General features: G+C 48.3%; 1 protein-coding gene across 3 annotated transcripts in view; it reads right to left on the reverse strand.

Annotated features, from left to right (window-relative positions):
- Positions 1–22,207, reverse strand: part of LOC309613205 (uncharacterized protein) — a 179,109-nt gene that overhangs the window by 46,270 nt on the left and 110,632 nt on the right. For all 3 annotated transcript variants that reach the window (XM_082359761.1, XM_082359759.1, XM_082359760.1), the window contains exons 39-49: positions 12,811–13,119; positions 11,900–12,129; positions 11,687–11,839; positions 10,629–10,706; positions 8,058–8,411; positions 6,861–7,220; positions 5,279–5,632; positions 3,204–3,335; positions 2,178–2,321; positions 1,968–2,084; positions 148–355 (exon numbers count right to left, since the gene is read on the reverse strand). In XM_082359761.1, the coding sequence (XP_082215887.1) occupies positions 148–355; positions 1,968–2,084; positions 2,178–2,321; positions 3,204–3,335; positions 5,279–5,632; positions 6,861–7,220; positions 8,058–8,411; positions 10,629–10,706; positions 11,687–11,839; positions 11,900–12,129; positions 12,811–13,119 (2,439 nt within the window). The remainder of the gene's footprint in view (positions 1–147; positions 356–1,967; positions 2,085–2,177; positions 2,322–3,203; positions 3,336–5,278; positions 5,633–6,860; positions 7,221–8,057; positions 8,412–10,628; positions 10,707–11,686; positions 11,840–11,899; positions 12,130–12,810; positions 13,120–22,207) is intronic.

Raw genomic sequence — 22,207 nt, forward strand, 5'->3', positions numbered from 1 at the left:
ACAGACTCTCCCTTAGGAGTGAGGCTCCAAGGCCAAGGGTGTCCTGGTTAGTCCTGGAGCTCAGGGTCAACTGGGCCTGAGGCTGGCGGGCAGTCCCCACATGGGGGAAGCCAGCTCTCATCCGGGGGCAGTGCCTGGCTGTCTTACCGCGTGTCTGCAGCTCGGCGCTGATGCGGGCCTCTGCCGGGAACCCCGCCTGCCACAGGGCCTGGCTGTCGTGCTCACTCCAGCCAGAAAGCTCCAGGCGCCCATCGCGGTGACGGCAGCTCACGGAGTAGTTCAGAGACGTGGCCCCTGCCGAGACGCGTCCCGAATTCTCAAAGCCAGAGTCACTGTCGTGAACGTCCACGGAGACCTGGAATGACACCCAGGAGATGCTGGACCACCCTGCACAGAGAGCGTCAGCCCAGCCCAGCTGGCACCAGCTCCCACAAACCCTGGGGGTTTGTACCACCCATGCCGCTGGGATGGGAAGAACCAGGACCCCTTCAAGGAAGCAGCTTGGAGGAACAACTGGGTTACACCTGGCCAACTGCACGTGTGCTGTTTTGCTGGTGGCGAGGGGCTCTGCCTGCTGAGGAGTGACTGCTAACAGGTACAGGGTTCCCATCTGGGGGGACGAAAACGTTCTGAATTAGAGAGTAGCTGCACAAATTTATGAATGTACTAAATGCCCCTAAATTGTACACTTTAAAATAGTTCAAATGGTCAATACATATTTTGCCACAATAAAAAAGTTAACAATAAAATTTTTTTTTAATTTTTTCAAAAAGTTAAAAATATACAACTTGGCCCTCAAAGGCCTTTGAGTTCACAACCTCCCCACCATAGGTACGTAAGTTAATCACTGAAGCCACAACAGCACAGCCGCCATCACTGGCCGAACACGCAGTGCGTGGCAACAGGTGGCGAGGCCCCTCACTGCTTTATGTCACCCACTCTATAAAGTGGGAAGTGTCACTGCATCATTCAACGATGCTGACTGAGCACCTACTACACGCTGGGCCCCGTTAAACCTAGGGATTCTGTCATGCACACGACAGACAGAAATGTCTGACCCCGTGGAGCTTAAACACCAGCAGTGGGAGACAGACCAGGACGAGGTCAAAGGCGTCACGTGTCAAACAATGGGAAGATGATGGAAAAGAGAAAGCTGGGAAGAGGCTAGGAAGGGTGTGAAATAATAAGAAAGATGTAGATATAGATGTCTCTGTCCCCGGTTCCTGCTAATATTTGGTCTTTGACCCCAGTTCCTGACTCAGAGCCCCTGTACCCTTGTAAATTCTTGAGTGATGGGGGTGACAGGAGCATCTGACATGGAGCTCCTAAGTCCCTTAGAATTTCCTGGGTGATAGGAGAGTCTTTTGTGCTTATGAGCTGACTCTTGGGGGGCTCCTTGGTGGAGGCTGGTCAATCCAGGTTGACTTCAAGGGTTTGACTGCACGACTGGAACGATGGACGAGGTGCCATTTGCCAAGATGGGGAGACGGGGAGGGGCAGGTCGGGGGGCGGTCGGCCTGTCTGGTTTGGAACAGTCAAGTCGGAGGTGCCTGCCAGGCATCTGAGTGGAGATACAGCAGGCAGGTGGGTCTACGGGTCTGGGGTTCAGTGGAGGGAGAAATGGGGGACATGGCAGTGCAGAGATGGCACCGATGTGAGACTGGATGAGCCCATGAAGGGAGTGTGTGTGGAAAGCGGGGAAAAAGAGGGCTGAGGACAAGCGCCAGGTCTGCTGGGAATGCGGGGAGCTCTGGAGGAGGAGAATGTGTGACAGCCCCGGGGGGCATGGCTGGGCAAGCAAAATGAGTATTAGCATCCCCAATTTCCAGATGAGGAGACTGAGGCTCAGAGGGAGGTCTGAACCTTGTTCTACCATCCCCTCGTCTCCGAGGTATTTCCAAAAAGGTTTGTTGCATGAATGAATGAATGAATGATTTCCACTATCACTGGTACTTGCCGAGGCTGACCTGCAGGCCCAGCTTGTCCTCCACCCACAGCGTCTGCAGCGTGGGGATGTTGTGCTGGAACGTGCAGTCTAGGGAGATGTGCTCCGGCCACCTAGTGAAGGTCAGCTCCTCAGACACCTGTCAGGGTGGATGACTGTGGGACCGGGGCCATTGGGCTGGGCCGTCCCCACAGCCCCCAGCCCCCCAAGGCCCCGCCAGCAGAGCCCCCACCTGTCTGCCGTCCACTCCAACCCGCAGGGTGTGTCTGTAGCTGGGCCCGAGCCTCTCGGCGGTCAGGTCCAGCAGGACCCGGGCTGGGAGGGCCAAGGGCTGAGGCAGGTTGTGTGTGAGCAGCAAGTTCACCTCCTGCTGGGTCTACAATAGAGCAAGAGAAACCAAGACTCGTGTGAGATATCATGAAGAGATGTTTGTACACCCGTGTTCACAGCAGCACTCGTAACAACAGCCAAAGGGTGGAAGCAACCCAAGTGTCCACTGATGAATAAATGGATCAACAAAATGTGGTCCATCCACCCAATGCAATGCCATTCAGCCTTAAAAAGGAAGGAAATCAACAGAGCTCAGGGGAGGGGAAAATGAGGAGTTATTGTTTAGTGGGTATAGAGTTTCAGTTTTGCAAGATGAAGAGAGTTCTGGAGATGGATGGTGGTGATGTTTGCACAAAAATGTGAACATACTGAATACCGCTGAACTGTGTACTAAAAAGCGGTTAAGATGGTGAATTCTGTTATGCATATTATACCACAATAAAAACATTTTTAAAATAAAATAAAAAACACGTATGTGATTAAATAAAATAATATACAATAAGAAACTGGACACTGTCCAAGTGCTAATGGATAGGACAGATAGATGAATTGTGACAGAGGCACACCATGGAATACTATACATCAGTGAAAAAGGATAATCAACACAGCGTGGGTGAATCTCACAAACATAATGTCAAACAAAACAAGGCAGATGCAAAAGGGAGCACGCTGTGTGCTTCCATGAACATGACATTAAAGAAGTCGTATGAGCTGTGGCTCCTGGGGAGTTAGGAAGGGGAAGGGGCAGCTGAGGGACTTCTCCTTGGAAGCCTCATTCCTCTACTCATGGACCTTGACGCTCTCATCTGCCAGGGTCCTCTTTGGAGCTCAGCGGGTATCCAAATGCTTCTCCTCGGGCCTCGGGAGCACATGGCCTCAGCACCCCTTCCCAGGCCACCCTGGGTACCCTACCCATCCACACCCTCACCTCAGTGGTATTGAGGACGAGCAGCCCCCGTAGTGTGTTGGCATCCACGATGACCAGCACCTGGGCGTCCACGGCCATGGAGTTCACCATGATGTAGCCAGAGCCATCCACTCGGCCCGGGACCCCCAGGGCCTGGAGGGGTTTAAGGAGATGGAAGCAGGGCTTCTTAACTAGGGTGGGGTCCCAAGTGGGCATCAGGGGTCCTATAATCCCCCTTGAACTGACCACAAAATGGGGCATGTGCCCACGAGAGTCTCTACAGGAGAGGGTTTGTGACTTTGATCAGGTTCCCAGAGCGCCCAATTTCCCCACATCGGTAGCCCTGCACTGTTCAACGAGCTTCCCCCACCCCCTTCCACCTCCCCAGACTACGAGGATCGCATCTTTATACCCAAGAGAACCACATCCTGTGAAACCAACTGGCCAAGAGTCTTCCAACCACTGGCAGCTGCGAACGTGCATCTCCCCACCTCTCCTCCCCCATCCCCTCCGCCTTCCCAGGCGCACAGAACTCAACACCTGCTGCCAAGAGGCAGACGGGAGCCTGTCCAGGAAGCAGGCTGCAAGGCTGGCCCACGCGGGCATCTCCCTCGGCTGCTCCCGCCAGCACATCCCAGAGCACGTCGGCAGTGCGGTTTCATCTAATCCTGAGACTGGAGGAGGCCTTTGCACCCCGTTTATGATGATGAAACTGAAGCCCAGGGAGGAACAGTGATTTGCTCAAGGTCACCAGAGACAAGGGGCAGAACTGCCATTCAGAGTCCGGCGCTTCCTGGCCTCAAAGGTGGCCTTCCCAGCACCCAGATCGGCTGCCCAACTCTCCACCTGTCTGACACAGCGTTTGACCCTGGTAACCCTTCCCTCCTCTTGGAACCCTTTCCTCCCCAGCCTTCTGCCTTGGGGTTTCTCCTCCTCCTGGCCTGTTCTTCTTGGTACCCTTGGCCACTTCCTTCTCATCCGTCCAGCTCTGCAGCCTGATCGCTTAGTCTCCACCCACCCCACAGCCATCTCAGCCAGTCTGTGGCTTTAAATGTGACCACCTAGAGGTGGAGCCCTCCCGTCCAGACCACAGCCGACCTCCTGACTCGAGAGCTGCCCCCAACATCTCCACTTGAGCGTTTAAGAGCCCTGTCAAATTGAACACATCCAAAATAGGCCTGGAGTTGGTGACACCACTTCCACAACCCTCCTCCTCCATCCACCATTCTCCCCACTCGGGGAACAGCAGCCCCAGCCCTCTCATCACCTACGACAAAAGCACAGTGCCGTCCACTCCTCTCTTTTTCTCACACCCACATGCAACTTCTATCCGGTCCTCTGTGATGGATCCTGAATCCAAGTGTGCTCCCACCCCACGGGCTTTTTATAAAACAGGAGTCAGCCAACAGTGGCCCACGGGCCACATCCAGCCCACTGCCTGTTGTAAATAAAGCTTTATTGGAACACAGACACACCCACATAGTGCATATTGTCTATGGCGCTTTGTACTACAATAGCAGCACTGAACAGTTACAACAGTGGCTGAATGGCCTGCAAAGCCAAAGATATTTACTATATGAACTTTTATAAAGATGGTTTGCTGACCCCAGTCCTAGAGAATGCCCTTCCCTCTCCAGCCCTGCCTCAGGACCTTTGCACTGGCCATGCTTAGAATACCCTTTCCCCAGACACAAAACAATGCTACTCCCTCCTCTCCTTCAAGTTTGTGCTCAAACGTCATCCTGTCTTTGGGGCCAATCTTGACCGACTATAAAATTGCAATATCTGCCCTGTTTTTTATGCCCCCCTTTCCCACTTTCTCTCTCCCCTTAGCCCTCACCACTGTGTAATACACTCCACAGTTCAGTGATTTATTCTGGGGGTTGCCAGTCTGCCCCAGGCAGGCATTCATCTCTGCTTTGTTTATGGGTGTACGTCCAGGGCACAGAGGAGATCCTCAATAAGTATCTGAGGAGTCCATCCCTCCAGGGTTCACCCGATCTCTCTGGTTTTGGCAGTGGTCAGAAAGGAGGCCCCTGTCCTGTCCCCTGGAGACCCTGGTGCCCACCCCCCGTGCTCACCCCTGGCACACCTACCTGCAGGGCCTCGCAGGAGCTCTCGGACAGCACCTGCCATTGCAGCCAGGGGTCCAGCTGCAGCTCGCCGCTGCCCCAAAGCTCGCAGGCCCCAGCGTGCAGCTCCAGGCCCAGCTGGTGCCCGGCCTCCCACCCCAGCTGGACGGTCAGCGAGGTCTCTGGGGGAATGGAGTGCAGTGAAGGCAGCGTGTGCCTCATCTTCGCTCGAAGTGTGGCCTCGGATGGGTGCAGGGCCACCGCCAAGGTCAGGGAGGCAGTCTGGCCGGCCGCTGCGAGGACCCCTGAAGCTTCTGCTTCCCTACCTGAGGCCTGCAGAGAGCCGCTGAGCTGCATCCCTGCTGGGAGGCCCAGGCCCTGCAGGACCACAGAGAGCGGGGTCGGAAGGTGGTCCCACATCAGGAGTGACCCTGATTCTCCATCTTCTACCCTCTTACCCCTCCAGCCCTGCCTACCAACTTGTGCCCCTCCCCCGTTACGGTAACAACAAGACTGCAACAGCAATCATAATACACAACAATTGTCCATCATAGAACACTCAGTACACGCACAGCCTCATGTTAAGTAATTCACAAGAATGTTCTCTTTTCATCCTATTTGATGGCTCTGAAATAGGTAGTTAATATCCCCATATTACAGATGGGAAAACTGAAGCTCAAAGAGGCGAAGTAATTGCCCAGGGTCATATAGCTAGTAAGTAGCAGAGCCAAGGTTTGAACCTGATCTGTCTTCAGTCTATGCTTCAGACTGGGGCTGGTTCAATTTAAATTAAAATCAAGTAAAAGAAAGAATTCAGGTTCTTCTGTAGCACTAGTGAGCTCATTTTAAGCTACACATGGCTGGCAGCTCCTGTCCTGGATATCAAAGAATGAAACATTTCCATCATCATAGAAAGTTCTAGTGGGCAGGCCTGCTTTATCCCGTGATGCTCTACTCTCTCATGGCCCAATCCTGTGTTGACCTGATTAACACTGACAGAGCATCTGTGGGCGCCCAGCCCTATGCTCAGGGATGCCGAGTGGACCAGACCCTGCCTCTGTGCCCAGGAAGCTCCGTCAGGAGACAGGGGAGGGACCTCTCCCACTCAGACGAGGGCACCAGTCCTGTCTGCTGACCCAGACTCCAGCGTCAGGGATTCCCCTTCCCCAAACATCACGGGACAATTCTCAGACCATCTCTCCGCTCAGATAAAACCAGCCTGTGGTTTTTAACAGGTTATGAAACCAAGATGTGACTGTTCCCCACTGTCAGCTGAGGACAGCTTCCCTCATTCCCTTCCTGCTCTCAGAATTTTACTAAGAAGAAGGACTTTTATAAAAATTTATATTCAGAATTTGTATTCTGAATCTGTGGTCCTTTAGTTTCACAGCGTGCCTCTAATCTCCCAGCCTCGATTTCCTCATCTGCCGAATGGGAATGAGGGATTAGAGATAAGAGGAACCAAGTATCCGACAGGGTTCTTGGGAAATAGTAGCTGGGGTCTTGGGAAGCCCCTGGAGGGGAGCGTCAGCCAGGCCCAGGCCTCACGCTGACAGGGGCTCTGGAAGCTGGCTCTCCAGTCACCTTGCTGGCCCGCCATACGCACCTCCAGCAGCGGGCAGCCCGGCTCAGTGGCCAGTGTCCACGTGCTTTGGTTCTCAGCTTGCTGCTCCAGCGCACCCCGCAGCTGGCACGGCCCCATCTGGAGGGCCAGGGAGCCGCGGCTGGTGGGAGGGCCGGGCCAAGCAGTCAGGCTGACGGTGCTCCCGGGCGGCAGGCCCAGGCGACCCAGAAGGGGCACGGAGTGGGTCAGGTGCCCCAGGGCAGAAGGCTGGGCCCCGCAGGTGCGGGCCAGCTGCAGGTGGGCGTCTCCGTGGTCACTGCGGAGGCCTGCAGCCAGGTCGAATTCACAGGGTCCCCAGCTCAGGCGGCCCTCGGAGTGCAGGGCCTGCGGGATTCCAGTTGCCTGGAATATGCGGAAAGTGGTCGGATTTAGGGGGAGCTGGAGACGGGCCTGGGTGGGAAGAGGGCAGTGGTGGACCCACGGCTTGAACTCTATCAGCACCTCCCTCTGCAAGGTGACTGATACCAAGGGTATCCCATCGAGAGGTGGGGGCTCAAGTTCTGGCTCCACCACTAACTCGGTTGTTCCAACCTGCAACCTCAGCTTACCCATCTCTAAAATGGGAGTTGATTTATAGCATCATAAGTTGCTGGGAGATGTAAGTAAGTTAATACTTGTGAGCCCAGAGCCAGGCACCCAGAAAGCACCGGCTATTGGAAATACATCACTAACATCAATGTTCACTGGCTGGAGGGCAGACACCTTAAGCAACTTGCTCCCCTGGAACCCAGGACGCACCCCACATAGGGGCAGGGACCCAAGATGGGGATGAAAGGAGGGGTACAAGCAGCCCCTTCCTCCCGGGGGTGAGGATTTAAGGGGCCTCAGAGGGCACTCAGCACATGTGCCTGATGAACATCAGCTGCTGCTTCGTGCTATTCTCATTCTTACTCCGGGAGCCTTAACCCCAGGAATGGGGGAAGTGAGAACAGAATCAACTTGAGCCCCAGAAAGGAAGGGAACCAGTGTCTCAGGAAGGCCCTTTGCAAAAGGGGAGAAAATTCAGTTCCGGTCCCATTTTTGGCTCAAAGCTTTGTAGTCAACGAGTCCCCCAATTCAAGTGACAACGGCAAAAAAAGACTAAAGTTTCTCATGCTGAGTGCAGAGCTGGGCATACAGCAGGCGGTTAATAACTTGTGGAGGGAGGTGGGAACCTACATTGACCGGTGGGGGGCTTACCTCCAGCAGGGGGCAGTGATTCACCAGGGCCAGGGTCCAGTTGCGTGTGGCGTTGGCCTCTGTCCTGACGTCCCCATGGGCAGTCAGGGTGCATGGGCCCAGGGCCACCTCCAGCTGGGCCCTGGGGGGTTCGTCTCCCCCTATGGACACTCGGATGTGGTTGTCGGGGGGCACCCCCAGCGCCTGAAGTGGAGGCCATGTGTGCTGGAGGCTGGTGTCCAGGTAGGCATGGCGGCCGCAGGCTGTGTGGACGTGCGCCCGGGCGAAAGTGCCCCCAGAAGACACCTGAGCCGCCAGGCTGGCCCCAAAGGCGTGGACCAGGAAGGAGCCATTCAAGATCAGCACGGCTGGATTCTGCCACCAAGAAAGGCCAGGTGAGCCCAAGCAGGTGTCCCTACAACACCCCACCAAGCGTGCCCACCGTCTGCCTGTCCACAGGTGGTCAAGGGAGCCCCCATCCCCCAGGGGCACCCACCACCCCCCTTAACAGGTGATGCTCCCGTGAAGCACTTCTCTCTGAAGAGCTGAAACCGGCCTCCCAGGGAGTCAAGAAATTGGACCGTTCAGAGCACTTTCGGGCCCCTGATGCCCGCTCCCCCGCTCCCCATGAGGCCTCTGGGTCCTCCCTCCCGTTTCCTCCTCTCTTTTCCATAATGGAACCTTGGGCCTCTCAACCTCTCTGGTCTGGACACGTCCCTCTTAACGCCTCGAATGGAAGTCACTGCATCTCTAAGTAGTGTACCTGGGGGTCCTGGAGTGTCTGCACGCCCGTGACAGAACCAGGAGCTGCTCTCAGCCCTTTCCCGTCACCCAGTGCTCTTCTGTCCACCTGGCGTGGGGACAGCACCACTGACAACAGGGTGAATGCACGTATCACCCCCACCACAGCTAAATGGAGGCCACAGAGGAGCCATGGAGCTCGGGGTGGCCGCCCACGGAGCGCAGCCCACGGATTCTCCTGCCTGGATGTTGCTGACCTGCTCTAGGACTAAGCAAAGCCCGATTTCCAGCCCTTTCCTGGAATTCCAGACCACGGCTCTCGGAGGGAGGGGCCGTCCATTCATGGCTCTTGTCCTAACCCTCCCGCACAGTTAGTCTTTGCAGAAGTCACCCTCGCGCCCCAGCCCTGAGTCTTTCTCACAGGTGTAGCTGCTAACTCCACGTGCCCCCTCGGTCTTAAGTTTCCTCTGTGGGGGAGGCAGCCCATCTGTCTAGCTCATTAAGACCCTTTCAATCCTGATCCTCAATTCTCTTGGCTAACCCTCCTGCCATTCAGGCCACTGTGTGACCTTGGGAAGGTGACTTCACCTCCTTGAGCCTCAGTGTCCACATCTGTAAAATGAGATCATGATTCCCTGGTAGCTGAAACCATGCCAAAAGAGAGGATACCAAATTGAGATGGCACCTGACATGCGTTGGCCCATTTCATGCTCGACAGTGTAAGGTAGGTGTTGCCACCTGCAGTTTACTGATGACGAGGCTGAGGCTCAGAGAGGTTAACGTCTGGCTAAAAGTCACACAGCAGGTGAGTGGCAGGTCTGGGCAGGAAGTTGTGTTGGTCTGATTTTCTGGTCCCTGTACTGGGTGGAGCTGCTACCACTGCCAAGCTGGAGGCATGAAAGTACTGCATCTTTTACGCTCACAGAGATGAAGCTGGCAGAAACAGTCCTCCCTAAGGAGGCCATGCTCCCTCTATCTGGACAGCCAGGCGGTGAGCCCACAGCACCAGCTCCCAGGGCCTCCAGGCAGTGCCCCAGGCCAGACACCCTGCAGCATCCACTCAGCACCTCCAGGTTCATGTCTCCCTGGTCCCGGAGCAGATCCTCAGGAGCAGAAAAACCTCTGTCCTTCTCCTCCCCCCGGCCGTCCTCAGGGCTATGCTCACTGGCTGGCCCCCCAGAGCCAACTGGACTGAGAGCTCAGCTGAGCCAGGCCTACCACAAGCTGCCCACCCAGCTGCCCACAGGGCAGCACTGACAAGGTCTGCAGGCAACCTCAGTGGTCGCCCCATGTCCAGTTCACCCACAGCTCTTGGCCCAGGAGCCACAGGGCCCCGCTGGAGATCAGGGAGTCCAGGCCCTGTGCTCAGGTCTCCCAGTCATGCCTTGCCTTCGAAGGAGAGGACCTACTATCCACCTGCACCCTGGCCCGGGAGAGCTCGGAGCTACTTAAGCTGTGCTGTGCCCCAGCCTGGGCAGCATGTGTGCCTGTGAGCCCCACGGTCTGTCTCCCTCGAAAGACCCAGATATGCCTGTCACCAGCCCAGCTCCCCGTGGCAGAGGCTGGCTTGAAACACTTGGATTCTGGGTCACTGTCTAAGCGTGCTTACAGAAGGGACCATCCATCTGCTGTCAGGTTGGGCTGGGTCCCCTCAGGGCTGGGAGCCCAGATGCATGTTACTGGGGACATGGAGGGCTTGGAGGAGGGGACCATGTGGGTCGGCCTGGCAGTGGCCACAGGCCCAAGCCATCCAGCAGGCAGCCCCTGGTGCTCACCCTGTGCCCACCCCACCCCCCCGGAGGCAGACCACCATCTCCCACCCTGCCCTGCCTGTGACAGAGACCCTTGTACCTCATGAGGCCACCCAGTGACATCCCCCCAGCAGAGCCCTGACAGCTGGGCAGGCGAAGCGTCTCCACTGCAGTTGACCTAGGGAGACCAGCAGGGTGGGTAGGAGGCATGTGTAGGCATGAGGTGTTTCTCCCCGATCTTAACCCTGGACAGAGTACTGAGATCCAGCTTGACCCCATCTCCCTTTGTGAAGGCCTCCCTGGGAAGATAACCCCCAAAGAGAAGTTTGTGCAGACCTAAGTGCTAACCCACAGAATCGTCAAAAACAGAAGTAACCAGAAAAAAACAGAAGTAACCTGTGTGCCAGGTTCTAACTGGTTCCTCCTCTGATCCTCAAGGTAAACATGGGAGGCAGGGATTACTAACAGTCCCATTTTGCAGATGAGAACACTGAGGCACAGAAAGAGTAAGCAACTGGACTAAAGTTGCACAATTGCTAAGTGATGAAGCAGGCTGGATTTGGGCTGCACGCCTGGCTCACTCACCCTGACACACACACTTTGGATGGTTTAGCCACACCTGTGCCAGGCCCAGAGGTGGTTTCCTGCTTTTTGTTGTTGAGAACAATGCAAAAGACAGCTGTGTGTGTGTTTCCTTGTCTAGTGTTCCAGGTTTCTCCAGGGGAGGTAACCCAGAACACGAGCTGAAGGGTGAGAGTCTCAGCAGTTTTCATTTTACTAGATAGACCCAGAGCGCCTCTGAGGGAGTTGCCTCAAATACACTTCCATTTATGAGGGCAGGGGAGGGAGCGTTGACAGAAGGACAGGAGGACAAGTGGACAGAAGACAGAGAAGAAGAGTAGAAGGCAGGGTGGGGAGGAAGGAAGGGAGGGTGGAGGAGAGGGTGGGAGGAAAGGAGAAAGGATGGATGGGAAAGGAGGATGGGAAATTTGGTGAGAGGCTGGGAGGGAAGGTGGGAGGGGCTGGGATGGTGAGAGGGGCAAGCTAGTGGGAGGGGCTAGGGAGGTGGGAGGGGCAAGCTGGTGGGACCTGGGAAGGTGACTAGAGAAATTGCATAGGCAGTGGGCCCAGCCCAAATGGGGACCTTGGGTCACTTACCTGGAACCTTGAGAGGCCACGGTGCAGCCCCAGGGCCAGCCCCCAGTGGCCGCCGGCTCCGCTTCTCTCCAGGGCTACACGAAGCTGATCGCCATCCACGTTCACCACCAGCGCGACCGCCAGACTGGGTCCCACGCTCTGGGAGAAGCAAAGCTGTGGGTGTCCCTCAGGCCCACTGCCCCCACGGGGCCCGGGCCCAGCCCCCTCACCCACCTGCAAGTGCCCGCGGCCGTTCACGGAGAAGGGGAGGCCCCAGCGCCTGAGGCCGGGCACCGTGTGGCCAAGGCTGGCACGGAGCCGGCTGCCCGGGGCGCTGGTGACCGGGCCCTCCAGGCCAAGGGCAGCATCCAGCTGACGCTCTGCACCACGCAGCGTCACACGCACTGAGAGGCTGGAAGCCACGCGGCTGTGCAGTAGGAGAATCTCTGCCTGGGACGGGAGTCCTGGGGATGAGAGGAGCCAGAAGATGGTACACTCCACGGGAGCCAGAACGGGGTCACTGACAGCCCTCCTTCTCTCTGGAGGGGCCCCTGAGCCCTGAGGCAGACTAACCCCCCAGCTCCCACCTAATACCTACAATGGCCACACCTAGCAAGTTATAGGCCCCGTGTCCCCTTTGGATTCCTACCTCCTCAAAGACAGGGCATGGGGTCTCAGAAAGCACGAGGGGAACAGGGGTCTGATCCTGTGCTCTCCTCTTGTCGCTGCACCTTTGGGGCCCCCCACGTCCTGTGGAAATGTCCCCAAGAAGCTAGAGCTGGGGGTGTCCGAGCTATTTCTTAACCACAGTGCCGAGAACATCCTGGAGGCCCCGCTAGACCAGGCTTCCAAGCTGGAGAAGCCAGACTGGGGGTGGGGAGTCCTGGGGGCGGGGAGTCCTGGGGGAGGGGCCAGTGGCAGGGGCGTCTGCCCTCCAGTTTTGAGGTGTGTCTGTACTGGGTAGCAACCAGTGTTCTGGCTGAATAACAGCCCAGGGAAGGTGGAGGCACTGGGAGAAGCTGGTAGGGGGAGGAAATAGAGCTGGAAGTTGGGTTTGGGGACTGGGGGCTCCTTTAACTCCCTTGGCTTCAGGCCCTGGGAGTCTTTGGGGGAGGAAGCCATTGGACCCTATCCACCCCTCCTACCTGCCTCACTCAAGGTGCTGATGTTGTGACTCAGTCTGACCGAGAGCTGGCCGTGCCCAGGGCCCCAGATGCAGACTCCACCCAGAGCTAGGCTGGCCGTGTCAGCACGGAGGCTGGCCTGGCCCTCAAGGCTCCCCGTCTGGGCCTGCAGTCGCCCCCTCAGCTGGAGCTCTCCTGGCAAGGCCCGGCTGCCATTCTGGCCAAGGATGCAGGTCACACTGTGCACAATGGTGCTGTTCCCTGCCTTCTCATGCTTGTCCCGCAAGAGGAATCCCAGCACAGCTGAGTCGGCAGTGACCTTGATGGTACCTGCAGAGGATGGGAGAGAGCCCATACAAAGAAGGGGGTCAGCCCAGGGTACTGGGCTGCTTTGGGAAGGAAGGCAAAGAATCCTGGGGCAGGAAGTTCCTAGATCCATGATATAATTCTAATTCATGTCGGAGAGAACATATCTAGGAAATAGACCAAATTAAACCACCTCCCCCGCAGGATGCTCCGAAGACCAAGCAAGCTAATTCACAAATAAAAGAGCTTTGGGAAAAAAGCAGCAAGCCTGATAAGGCGTGTCTGTTAATACCAGTGCTGAATCCTGCTCAGGAGAGTCACGGATCAAAGTGATAGAAAGCCCCCATTTTACAGACAACAAAACTGAGACCCAGAAGGCCTCGAGGGGTCCAACCTGGAATTCTACAGAGAGAAATTGCTCAGAGGTCTCTTCCACCCACTGGAGAAAAAGATTCCACACCCTTAAGCTAGTCCCACACACCCTTAAGCTAGTCCCATCCCAATACGTAACTCATGCATTAGAGAAATTCTTGCTCTTATCAGAACCATTTACATCTCCTGACCCCACTGGGCTCCAGTAGGGTCTTGACGTGGTTCAAGTGCCCTTATACTTCTCTCCTTTCATTCAAGGTTTGACTCGGGGGTCATCACCTCCAAGAAGCCTTGCTTGGCCTTTCTGCAACCCCAGGCTGGGTTAGACACCCTTGTTCTGTGCTACCAGACATAGAGCTCTTGCTAACCTCTATCACAGAGTCCAGAGCACTTTCTATACAGATGGAAATTTCTCGCAGAATCTTGAAATCATCTTTTTACAAATTCCTTACATTGTAGGGCCCTATGTCACCATGCCCTACAAGATGTTAACCAGTGTGAAATAATGTCAATGGAACAGTGTGGAATCGGGGAATAGACCCATACACAAATGGTCAATTGATTTTTGACAAAAGTGCAAAGGTAACTAACCGGGAAAAGGATAGTCTTTTTAATAAATGTGCTGAATTGTTTGGAAATCCACATGTGAAAAAACTACCGTGAACTTTACCCAAACATATACACAAATTAATTCAAAATTAACCACATAAGAAAAGGGAACCCTCCTACACTGTTGGTGAAAATGTAAACTGGTGCAGCCATTATGGAGAACAGTAAGGGGGTTCTTGAAAAATATAAAAATAGAGTTACCATATGATCCAACAATTCCACTCCTGGGCATATATCCAGGAAAGATGAAAATTCTAATTCGAAAAGATACAGGCACCCCAATGTTCATTGCAACAGTATTTACAATAGCCAAGACATGGAAGCAACCTAAGTGTCCATCAGCAGATGAACGGATAAAGAAGATGTGGTACATATATACAATGGAATATTAGCCATAAAAAAAAGAATGAAAATGCTATCTGTAACAGCATGGATGGACCTGGAGATTATCCACATTATATTAAGTTAATTAAGTCAGACAGAGAAAGACAAATATCATATGATATTGCTTATATGCAGAATCTAAGAAAAAAAATGATACAAATGAATTTATTTACAAAACAGGAACAGATTCACAGACTTAGAGAACGAACTTATGGTTACCAGGGGGGAGGGTGGGGGAGGGATAGATTGGGAGTTTGGAATTGACATGTACACACTACTATATTTAAAATAGATTACCAACAATGACCCACTGTATAGCACAAGGAACTCTGCTCAATATTCTGTAATAACCTAAATGGGAAAAGAATTTGAAAAAGAATAGATACATGTATATGCATAACTGAATCACTTTGCTGTGCGCCTGAAACTGACACAACATTGTTAATCAACTATGCTCCAATATAAAATCAAAAATTTTTTTAAATAAATAAAAGAAAAAAAGAAAAGATACATGCACCCCAATGTTCATAGCAGCATTATTTACAATAGCCAAGCCATGGAGGCAACCTAAGTGTTCATCAACAGATGAATGGATAAAGAAGATGTGGTATAACAGACGTAGAGAACAAACATATGGACACCAAGTGGGGAAAGCGGGGGGGTGGGGGGTGGTGGTGGGATGAATTGGGAGATTGGGATTGACATATACATACTAATATGTATAAAATATGTAACTAATAAGAACCTGCTGTATAAAAAATAAATAAAATAAAATTCAAAAATTCAAAAAAAAAAGTTGTGGTACAGATATACAATGGAATATTACTCAACCATAAAAAAGAATGAAATATGCCACTGCAGAAGCATGGATGGACCTGAAGATTATCATACTAAGTGAAGTAAGTCAGAGAAAGACAAATATCAATATCATATGACAGCACTTATATGTGGAATCTAAAATATGACTCAAATGAACTTATTTACAAAACAGAAGCAGACTCACAGACATAGAAAACAAACTTATGGTTACCAAAGGGGAAAGGGTGAAGGAGGGATAAATTAGGAATTTGGGATTAACAGATACACACTACTGTATATAAAATAGATAAACAACAAGGTCCTGCTGTATAGCACAGGAAACTGTATTCCATATCATGTAATAACCTATAATGGAAGACAATCTGAAAAAGAATATATATATATATATATATATATATATATATATATATATATATATATAAAACGGAATCACTTTGCTATGTAATTGAAACTAACACAACATTGGAAATCAACTGTACTTCAATAATAAATAAATAAATAAATAAAATTAACCACAGACCTAAATTTAAAACCTAATATCGTAACACTTCTAGAAAAAAAATATGAGAGAAAAATTTGTGGCCTCAGGCAAATATTTCTTATATGACATCAAAAGCATGATTCACAAAAGAAAAAAAAAAGATAAATCGGACTTCATCAAAATTTAAAACCTCCACTTTTCAAAAGACACCATTAAAAAAATAAACAGACATAGATCAGGAGAAGATATTTTCAAAACACATATCTGATAAAGGACTTGTATAAATGATTCCCAAATTCAATAATAAAAAACAAGCAACTTGCTTTTTTTAAATGGGCAAAAGGTTTGAATAGACACTTCACCAAAAAAGATTTACAAGTGGCAAATAAGCCAATGAAAAGATATTTGACAAAATTAGTCATTAGGGAAATGCAAATTAAAACCAAAATGAGATACAACTACAAAAACAATTCGAATGATTAAAAAAAAAAAAAAAAAACCCAAAGCCAAAAACTGCCAGTACAAATTGCTAGCAAGAATGCAGACCAACTAGAATTCTCACACATTGCTGGTGGGAATGGAAAATGGTACTGCTACTCTGGAAACAGTCTGGCAGTTTCCTATAAACATATACTTGCCGTACAACCCAGCAATCCCACTCCTAGGTATTCACCCAAGAGAAATGAAACCGTATGTTCCCACAAAAACCTACAGACCGATGATTATTGAAGCTTTATTCATAATTGGAAATTACTGGAAACAACTCAAACATCCTTCAGCTGTGAATGGATAAACTGCAGTATATCCATAGAATAGAATATTACTCACCAGTAAAAAGGAAAAAGAACTACTGATACATACAACTTTGATGAATCTCAACCACATTATGTTGGGCAAAAGATCCCATACTCAAAGCTTACGTGCTGTATGGTTCCATTCATGTGACATCCTGGAATAGCCCAAACTATAGGGACTGACAACATCTCAGTGGTTGCCAGGGACAGGGGGTGGGGGAAAGGTTGGTGACAATGAGCAGCAGAAAGGAACTTTTTGGGGTGATGGAACTATTCTGTATCAAGACTGTGTTGGTGGGTACACAACTGTACGAGTTTATCAAAACTTGAAGGGGTTTTCCCCATATGTAAATTGTACCCCAAGAAATTATACCTGAATAATTGCCTTCAAAAATGAAGCAGTTGGGACTTCCCTGGTGGTCCAGTGGTTAAGACTCCACCCTTCCATTGCAGGGGGCACGGGTTCAATCCCTGGTCAGGGAACTAAGATCCCACATGCTACATGGCATGGCCAAAAAAAAAAGAAGCAATGTGTGTTAAGAGATCAGCATGAGGGTCTGTTAGTTATCAGCTGCAAATGATAAACTTCAGAAAAATGAAGGGGAGACCATCAGTGTAAATCAAAGTAAACTTGAGAAGAACAGTACACTGCTTGATTGTATTTAAATTTTTTCAAACCTATGTCATTTGATCTTTAGACAGGTATTTTATTATGCAATTTGGTTTTGCCACAATTTAACCAATTAGGAATTAGGAGGGTCAGTGTTAATATTACTGCAAGATTACAGAATGATACTATTCCCCCAAGGTAGGTGGGAAAGCAGAGTCTTTAGATTCTGAAACACAGGGCCCTGGACAGATGTCCAGCTAGGGTGCTACGGTCAAGGATGCTTGGGCGAAAGATCCCATTTTGTATAATTCTGACTTTTGGAAACTTGTTAATGTTTCACATAATCGAAGAATAAATACACAAAATCAATAAAGATAGGGGAAACTTGAAAATGGAATACAAACAGAAACCAGTGAACCAATTGTACTTCAAATGATTTACAGCATCACACGGGGTGGGTGGGAGATTAACCCCAACTAACGTTTAAACACCGCGTTTGCGGACTTCCTTAGTGGCGCAGTGGATAAGACTCCACACTCCCAATGCAGGGGGCCCAGGTTTGACCCCACGTCAGGGAACTAGATCCCACATGCATGCCGCAACTAAGAGTTCTCATGCCACAACTAAGGAGCCCGCCTGCTGCAACTAAGGAGCCTGTGTGCCGCAACTAAGATCCAGCACAACCAAATAAATAAATATTTAAAAATAAATAAACACCGTGTTTAGATTTATACCCTTAGGCTAAAGACAAGAAGAACTCTAAACAAATACTGAATTCTAGCTAAAAGGGTTTATTTCCTCAAAGGTATAGGTTAGTAATTCTGACTACTTTCTATGTATCCTAGGGCTGAACAAATAACTAAATATGTTGTGAATAATTGGAGCCAGGCTTCTTACTGTTGAAGAAGGGAATAAGAAATATGAAAAGGGGGAAGAAACAGAATGAGCTTTTTGATGATGGATTGGAATTAAGGACTAATGGTTGTAAACTTATATATCTGTAGATAGACAGATATAGGTGTGTGTGCATGTATGTACACATGCATCTATTTTCTTGGTCTGTCCACTGAGAAGGCCTAGAGAGACAGATACTTCAGTAGGAATAAATACACCTAGAACCCAGATCTTAGTTTCTAAATACCATTTTGCACAAAAAGGAACCAGGAATCCTTGCAGAAATGACTTATTCCATCTCAGGGAAAATATAACGTGAGATTGAAACATCTTTTTGGTCATAAAGGAAGGAAGTGGTCAAGGAATGATAGGGACATGTCAAAAGGACACAGGAGGAGTTCTATTTCCATTAATGGTGGAGACACTTAAATGGACAAACCCTCCCAAGGTAACAAGTGTACACTCTGGACAAAATATATGAAACAGTTACCTGAAGTGGCTGGAGACTGACCATAAACAGGCAGACAGTGGAGGGGAGTTAAAACTTGGAGGAAAGGACCAGCAATAGTTGAGTTGTATGTTTTTACTCTTTTTTGGTGCCATGCAGGGTGAAGAAAATTCACACAGAAATCTATGGTCTTACTGATTAAAGAATCAAAGAACAGAGTTCAAGGTGACAATAGCAAATGGAAAGTGAAGTGGGAAATTCCAGAGAGAGCCACATGGGGGAATCCCAAATTCTATCTATAAACTCTGTCCAAAGCTAATCCTTGAACTTCACAAGGGTGGTACAGACTCCAAGCAGACCAGCTAAGATAAAAGAGCTGAAAATTATTTCCACTGCAACCCACCAGAGGAAAGACAGAGTTTGGATTTTGAGCCCAGCCAATTTAACTGCATGCTAAAATTTTTAAAAATAACAATACTCTTCAGAGAAATATAAAAGAATCAGAGTCTTAACATCATTCAAAATGTCTAGAATACAATCTCAAATTACTAGACATACAAAGAAATAGAAAAATGTAACCTATATTTAAGAGAAAGGGCAATCATCAAGGGAGATCAACCCCAAGATGACCTAGACACTGGAATTAGCAGATAAGGATTTTAAAACAGCTCTTACAACCATGCTCAAAAATATAAGGAAAATATTTCTGTATTGAATGAATAGATAAGAAACCTCAGCTGCAAAATATAAATTAATAAAAAGAGCCTAGTGGTGATTTTAGAACTAAAAAAAAGTTCATAGAATCTGTGATTGAAAAAGAACTATTGGATGGTCTTAAAATTTTTATTGGCTGGTGTTTGGAGAAGAAAGATTAAAGAGCCAGCGAACTGGAAGATAGATTGATAGATATCTGAAGAAAAGAGAAGAAAGACTAAAAAGGTCAACAGAGCTGCAGAGATCTGTGGAACAATACACAAACTTCTAAAGCACGTGCAGTTGGAAATCCCAGGAGGAGAGGACAATGAGAATGGGACAGAAAGAAATCTTTGAAGAAGTAAATATGAAAAACTTCTAAATGTGTTAAGAGATATACATATGTATTTTTTAAATATCCTTCAAGAATCAGGGCAAAATAAGACATTTTCAAATAAATGAAAACTAAGGGAGTTCATTGTTGTAAGCCAGACTTACAAGAAATGCGAAAGGTGATTTTTTTTTTTTTTAATTTTTATTGGAGTATAGTTGCTTTACAATGCTGTGTTAGTTTCTATAAAGGTGATTCTTTATACTGAAGAGAAATGATACCAGAAACTCTAAGTAGAATGTGAAAGAACATACAGAAACATAGTTGAAAGAGCAACAGATAAATTAACACTGAGTTCTAAAATTTTTTAAAAATCAGCCAAAAGAAGGCAAAAAAAAAGTACCAGAGGAACAAAAAAATATATGGGAAAGTAGAAAAAAAAACAGCAAAATAGTAGACACAAATCTAATCATATCAATAATTACATTAAAGATAAATCAAGTAAATACCATAATTAAAAGGCAGAGATTGTCAGACTGGAAATAAAAGCAAAATCCAACTGCATGTGGGCTACAAGAAATGTACCTTAAATATAGGAAATATATATTTGAAAGAAAAAGGGTGGAAAAATACATACAGTACAAATTCCAATAAAAAACAAAAGTGGCAACATTAATATCAGACAAAACAGACTTCAAGACAAAGAACGTGTGTGAGAGATAAACAGTCCATTTCACAATGATAAACAGGTCAATTCATCAAGAATGCATAATAATCACATTTGCTTATGCACCTAATACTAGTACGTCAACATACGTGAAGCAAAAATTGACTGAATGAAAGCAAGAAATAGAGAAATCCACATAGTTGGAGAGTTTAACACACTTCTCTCATTAATTGATACAATAACCAGACAAAAAAAATCAGTAAAGATATATATCAGAGCAATACAACCAAGCACCTTGACTTAACATTTATAGAACATTACACCCAACAACAGCAGAATACCAATTCTTTTTAAGTGCATAAGGTATGTTCACAAGATAGATATAGACTGGCCCATAAAACAAGCCACAACAAATTTTAAAAGACTTATCCTACAGAAGAGATCCTCTGATCACAATGAAATTAAATATTAAAAAGCTATCTAGAAAAATCTCAAATATTTGGATATTAAGCAACATACTTCAAATACATGGGTCAAAGAAGAAATCACAAGTTTGAAAATATTTCAAAATAAATGATAATGAAAACACATGACATAAAAATTTGTGGGATGCAGCTAAAGGAACTTAAGAGGAAAATGTATGGTTTTATATGCTTATATTAGAAAAGAAAAAAGGTCTAAAAATCAATGGCTTGAGGATCTGCCATAAATAAACTATTAAAAAAAGAGCAAAAGGGTCTTCCCTGGTGCTGCAGTGGTTAAGAATCCGCCTACCAATGCAGGGGACACGGGTTCGAGCCCTGGTCTGGGAAGATCCCACATGCTGTGGAGCAACTAAGCACGTGTGCCACAACTACTGAGCCCGCACTCTCTAGGGCCTGCGAGCCACAACTACCGAGCCCACGAGCCACAACTACTGAAGCCCGCATACTCTACAGCCAATGCTCCGCAACAAGAGAAGCCACTGCAATGAGAAGCCTGCGCACCGCAACAAAGACTAGCCCCACTCACCGCAACTAGAGAAAGCCCGCGCAGCAACAAAGACCCAATGCAGCCAAAAATAAATAAATTTATTAAAAAAAGAAGAGTAAAGTAAACCCAAATTAAGTGTAAGAAAGGAAATAATAAAGATAGTGGCTGAAAGCAATGGAATTGAAAAGAGACAAGAGAGAAAATTAACAGAACCAAAATTTGGTTCTTTGAAAGGATTAACACAATTGATGAAATCCAAGTTAGACTAATAAGGAAGAGAGAGAAGGAACACAAGTAACAACTATTAGTGATGAAAGCAAGCGTATCACTATAGATCCTGCATACATGAAAAGGATTATAATACATATAATGAACTATGCCAATAAATTTGACTACTTAGTGGAGATGAACAAATTCCTTGAAAAATATAACTTACGCAAACTGACACATGATGAAATAGAAAAGCTGAATAGCTTTATATATCTATTCATTTTCAAAAAAAATTTCCACAAAGAAAAGTCCAGATGGCTTCTCTCCTAGAGTCCATCAGACAATTACGGGAGCATTCACACTAATCTTATACAAATTCTTTCAGAAAATAGAAGGGAAGAAAGTACTTCTCAACTTGTTTTATGAAGTTAACATACAAAGGGGAAAAATGCTTAACAGTGAAGAAACTTTGCAGACATTACCTTAATCAAGTGATCAAAACTGATGTCACCAGTAGCACCGGGACAAACTGACATCAGGTGGTATTCTGCCAGCAAGGCTTTTTTGAAAATAGTCATGAGGAAGCATCCAACAAACCCCAAATGAGGGATATTCTACAAACTGACTGCCCTGTACCCTTTGAAATATAATCATGAAAGAGAAAGAAATACAGAGGAACTGATTCAGGATAAAAGAGACCAAAGAAACAATACAACTAAATGTAATGCACAATTCAGGATTTTCTTTTACTATAAGGGACATTAATGGGACAATTGGTGGAATCTGAATAAGGTTTGTAGATAACAGCATTATATAAATGTTAATTTT

This window comes from Balaenoptera borealis (assembly GCF_965194805.1).
Source record: "Balaenoptera borealis genome assembly, chromosome: 16".
NCBI lineage: Eukaryota > Metazoa > Chordata > Mammalia > Artiodactyla > Balaenopteridae > Balaenoptera > Balaenoptera borealis.